This window comes from Numida meleagris, chromosome 5, assembly GCF_002078875.1.
Source record: "Numida meleagris isolate 19003 breed g44 Domestic line chromosome 5, NumMel1.0, whole genome shotgun sequence".
NCBI lineage: Eukaryota > Metazoa > Chordata > Aves > Galliformes > Numididae > Numida > Numida meleagris.
In genome coordinates, this window is record NC_034413.1 from 52,919,536 (window position 1) to 52,925,270 (window position 5,735).

General features: G+C 34.8%; 1 protein-coding gene across 1 annotated transcript in view; it reads left to right on the forward strand.

Moving 5' to 3' along the window:
- The window catches only part of LRP2 (LDL receptor related protein 2), a 120,041-nt gene extending 116,399 nt beyond the window's left edge, over positions 1-3,642 (forward strand). The window contains exons 78-79 of the mRNA XM_021400007.1: positions 1,012-1,083; positions 2,150-3,642. Of these exons, the coding sequence (XP_021255682.1) occupies positions 1,012-1,083; positions 2,150-2,311 (234 nt within the window). The 3' untranslated portion in view covers positions 2,312-3,642. The remainder of the gene's footprint in view (positions 1-1,011; positions 1,084-2,149) is intronic.

Here is a 5,735-nt window from a genome sequence, read left to right on the forward strand (position 1 = left end):
AAAAAAAACACATCTAAGCTTTGAAATGACATTTCTGTCAACCTGATATTGTAATTTCATGTCCTTCAGTAATTTATTTTGTGTTGTTTTCAAGACAGTTTTTTACTCTTTAACTTTTTTTGTCTGTGCGTGGAATGATAGGCTTCCTTGAATTAATTTAGTTACTTTTATTGCTTTCTGGCCTAGTGTTATGAATATTGCTGATTATCCTTCAGAGAAGAAAGTTGAGTTCCTTGCTTAGTCTATCTATTGGTGTCTGTTGAGTTACAGTGGACACATTATGTGACCATTTTGTTTCCATTCCTACCTTTCATAGTATTTAAAATGTATGTTCATTTGGGAAGATGCCTTGTAAAATGGAACTCTCATTTTATTTGATGTCTTGATGCTCTTTCAAGTAGTGGTAGTAAACACAATCAATAATAAAGGACAAAGTAGTCTAAATGAGAGATCATTTGAAAAATGTGGCACAATATTTAAAGAGGTAGCCTGGAACACGAACGTACAGTGTGACTAAAAGTTTACTTTGATAATTTGATAATAAAAAAATGACTTTATCTTTTTTTCTTTGCTAGAAATGTCTGTTGGATAATGTAGTGAGGCCAGCTGTCTAGTGAGAAAGTAGAAGCTGCCTATAGAATCGTGCTATAAATGACCATTTCAAATACTGTTTGTGATCTCTCATGGTTTTTGTGACAAGTCTCTCATGCAGTTAGATAAACAAGACTCATGCTCCCATCTGCAGGGAAAAAGGGTTCTAGATCATTCACCTTTTCTCCTATGTGTATGATTTATCATGTTAAATATGGCCAGAAGTCACTGAAACTTGAGTAGGCATTGAAATATTTAAAGGAGTGCAATTAATTAAAATTACAGCGTAGAAGTATGAGAACATCTAGCTGAAATCACCAAGTTAGCAGTCAATCCCAGTGAAATCCATCAGCTGTGCTGGCATTTTGCTGAGAAATTGTGAGAAAAATGTCTAAAGCTCTAATAATTTTTGTCTTTCAGGAATCAAAGTGGAGTTTCTTCAAGAAAAAAATGAAACAAAACACTAATTTTGAAAACCCAATATATGCGGAGGTATTGCTTAATATTGTATTATGCTGTTTTTCAGCTAATGCACTGCTGGACTTTGTTTTTGCTTTTATAGGATACAGGATATGGGTAAATTCTACTGCTAAGTGAACAGGCATATAAATTCCTGCCCAGGTCAAGATGGGTCTGACATGGTTTTGAGAAAAATTACCAAACTTTGTGCAGAATGAAGTGCTCAGGAGGCACCCAGCTCAGGCTGTACAGCAGCACTGCGTACCTCTCAGCTTTCCCAGCCTAAGAACTGTGGCCTGCTCCTGCTCCAGGATCTCATGTGCTGGTTTCTGCAGGTGCATGTTGGTACAGCTCAGCATCAAGCAGGCTGTTGTAATACAACTGGGATTAAAGTGTCTAGTGCCCTCTCAGTCCTAGATTTAGCATGCACGAAAATTCAATAGCTCTGCGTACTGCAGCCTGTTTCCATAAGTCCTGTTTTTTTTCCATCCATGCAGTAAGAGGAGACCTTTCTTTTAAGATGTTGTGCCACCTGACGTGCACTAGAGGATTTCTCCCATGGTGTGTTATGAAGCCTTTGAGTTCCACTGACTTGAGCCAGTAATAGCAGCTTGTCACCTTACAGTTAAGAATTACCAAAAGGCCTAAGTGCCATAAGAACCTCAGTCCCACTGACATGTGACTGAAACTTAGCTGCCTTTGTGGAGAATTTAGGTTTCTAATGCCTGAACAAGGTGAGAGTTTCAAAAAAACAGAGGTTTATTTCCCAAAATCTAATAAGCATAATGATTTGCAAGCAGTAGTAATGCCAGTGTAATCTACATTCATGTGTGCCCATGTAGACTAATCAAGTTACTCCTAATAATAACCAGTCCCAGAATAACAGAAGTCCCAGTGTGCAGAGTAAATTTGGAGTAAGTATTTCCTCAGCAGAACCTTCTGAGGTTGAATTAGTATTTGACTTCTGTTAGGTGGCAATTTGCAGAATTAACATATCACTCAGTAAAATATTTGGATATTTAGTTAATATTTCTGAAAGTTGAGATTAAATATTTTATATATTAGAATGTAAACTTAGATTTTATGATTATTGTCTTAGATGGAAAAGGAGCAGCAACCAGACACAGAAAACATCCCGCCTTCCTCTCCTTCACTGCCTCCCAAGATTACTCTGAAGAGAGACCAGCCATTAGCTTACACAGCAACAGAGGATACGTTTAAAGACACCGCCAATCTTGTTAAAGAGGACTCTATTGTATAAGTAGGTAACTGATTTAGGGAAAATGAGACACATCCATTTGCACATATATTTTTTATAAACAGAAGAGTAAGGATCACATTCAAATGCTTTATAAAAATATATACATCTTTCAGTCGGTGGCTGGAGATGTGTGTTGAAACTATGCCTTGTTTTTTGACAAATGCCAATTGCTATTTTTATGAACAATTATCATGGTGTACTATATGTATATCTTTGCACTGAACCTGTCTGAAAGTAATGTTATAACTATGTTGTAAATTTGTAAATTTCTCAAAGATTATCTTGTTTTTTTTGCTAGTAGAAATCCGTATGGAATTGGTTGCATAAAGATAGGGGTAAATTCATTATATAGGGGCTTAAACTAAAAATACAAACAAGGTGAGTATAAGAGCATTACTGATTTACAGGATCTTTTGCGTATATATTTATAACAGTACCTTTTAAAACTTCTAATGGTGCTCTGGGCATCTTCACCACCTATTTCTATCTTCTGCTGGATGTAGAAATGAGCGTCTCTTGCATTAAACAAAAGATGGAAAAGTCAATGCAGCATCATTATGCTGAATAGCTACCATTGCAAAATGTTGTTCTTACAATGTTTTAACTGCCTGGGATAAAACAGTTTCCTCTCAATCCATAAGACGTGCTTTTTTTCACTGGGATCCAATTAAAACCACTCAATTAATAGTGTTCTTAAAAAGATTTGATATATTTAGATTTTAGTGTTGTGAGTACTTAATTTAATGAGATTCTCTCCTGTACATCAGTGGAATAGCTCTGTTCTTAGCTGGAGTCTCTGGAAGTTATTTGTACTATTAAATGAAGTAGCTAGATTTCTGTAACAGCTTATTTCCAAACAGCAAAATACAAAAGATACTGCTTCATTTAAGAAATGATTCAGGTTTTTTAATGTGAAAATTTAATTTTGTTGACTATTTATTTCCTGAGGTGGACATTAATAGAAAGGGAAACAGTTTCTACTAATGCTGTCTTTGTAGTTTATCTGCTTATTTTCATAACCATCTATCAGAATATACTGTATGTCTTACCAGTCTTTTTATTAATTAGCCAAGTTAGTTTCCACAATATGAACTGTTTGAGGAAACTTTGAGTACCACTACAGGAACACGTAGCATTTCTAACTAGTTACTCACATAATTTAAAGATTCCTAAATTAAAATCATTGAGACTTCTACTGTTTGATTGTTTTATGTCTAAGTTCTCAAAACATATACTATTTCTAATTAGAATGCTTCTAATTATTTTGTAATGTACTTTGATTAGAAAAGACTACTGGAAAATGATGCTGCTGAATAAATTTAATAAATGTATTATTTTATCATATCCCTATTCCATAATTTTTTGTCAATGCTGTATGTACTTTGCCACTGTGGAGACTTCAATGTGCCCTGAGATGAAAACAATCTTCCTTTAGATAAATTCAGGTAAGAATAGCTTATGACTTTACACAACTGTTTGAAGTTTTTTTGTATAAAATCACTAATATTTTGTCACTGCCCCCTTACTTGCCCTTGAAACAGGAAAATCTTACAATTGGTTGCAGGAAACCAATTATTAAGGTAGTATAGACATAAGCAATCAAAATGTTAGTCTGATATTATATCTGACAGCTTTAATGTAGAAAATTCCTTAGAATCTGAAACACAACGTACACGTTTCTGAAGGGCTATGAGAAAGAATTCCTTTTAAAGACAGGTTGCTCTTCTTAAGGAAGGGATTGGTAATCCCTCTATGTGTTTTAAAGAGAGAAGGAAGAGCTAGCATTTCCATGAGACTTACCTCCAACTGCTAATACATCAGCTGTATATCAGAGAGTATTTTTTTCTTCCCTATACATTTTTTACTTTTTGAATGTAGAAGAAAACCATTCTTGGGATACTGTGTTAGATAGGTGGCATGTAAATTTGATTATTTAATATACTTGATGGCAAAGTATTCCTAAGCTTTAACTGGGCCTTTTCATCTCAATAGTGTATTGCAGAGTAACCTTCTGAGTATGTAAAATATGTTTTGGTACTGTGTTGAACAGGAGCTTTAGATTATTTTCCTAACTTTATTCCCCACTTTTATTATTTTTTCCTTTGTGAGGCCAGTCCCTGGCTGAATTCTTAAGTTTGGAATTCTGTTGTTTGAAAGAAGGCTTATTAGAGTTTTCAGCACATCTCTCTAATTGGCCATTATAGGGCCAATAAATTAAAATGTTAAATTTTTTCATTGCACATTTTCTCCACAGCTGTCAGGCCAGGTAGAGAGAGCTATGACTCTATGTATGAAGTAAAATAAATTTCATCTTGAAATCATTTGCTAGAGAATAGAACCTCAATGAACTACATAAACAGTGCTGAGCCATTTTTACGTTCTGTCCCTTTCTTGCATATGCTCTCCCAGCCTCAGCACACACACACACACACACACACACACACACACACACACACACACACACACACACACACACACACACTGCACACAGTGATGAAACCGCTTTTCTTACATTTGGCGCTCTGACCTGCACATGGTATTTTTTAAGCTTAATTGAATTGCACATTAATGATTAATCACCAACACAGGTCTTTAGCAAATAAAACCTTTACCCTCTCAATTTTCAAAACTCCAGGAACACCAGCATGTCAGGCTCTGGCCAGTAGCTTAACTGATAGAAATAGTGTACAAGAGGCACAGCAACTTCAGCTGCCACTTCACCATTTTGAGCACACTCTTTGTACATTACCAAATTGATTGGCTGTAGCATATATTAGTGACATGTTTCATCTAATGAGTGAAATAATAATCCTTTTAAATTGCAAAGCACATTGAGGACAAAATAAATGTAAATATATATTAATTTTAACATTTTCCCTAATAAATGATGCAGGTATTGGGAACAGGTATTAAAATACAAGTATTAAGATGTATGTATCACTCTGTTTGAATAGTAATGGAGGACCATTTAGTTTTGATTTTCCGTATAATTTCATACCTTTAAGATAGCTTGTGTTTTGTCTCTACACAGTTGAATAGTCAAGTGATTAGATGTAGTCAAATACTGCAATTGTAATTTTTGTAATATGTTGCAATAGCTGGGCTTTGTTATTATTTGATTTGATATCTTGTGTTCAGAAGCTTGCGAAGTTTAGCAACTCCTGAATATGGCCATGACCAAACCTCATGAAATAGATGATTAAATCTGGGTAAATACACTCTGTAAGGTGCACATATAACATAGATGATCTGAAAGATCAGTGGTTTTATTTTTTCTTCTTTTCGAATTCTCCAGAAATCTATATGTTGGTGAAGTCAACATGAAAAACAGATTCTCATTTAAATAAGAAAAAGAAAAACAACAAATGTCTTATTGGATGAGTAGTATGAGCCAGATTTGTAGCTGAACATTGCTTGCATGCAG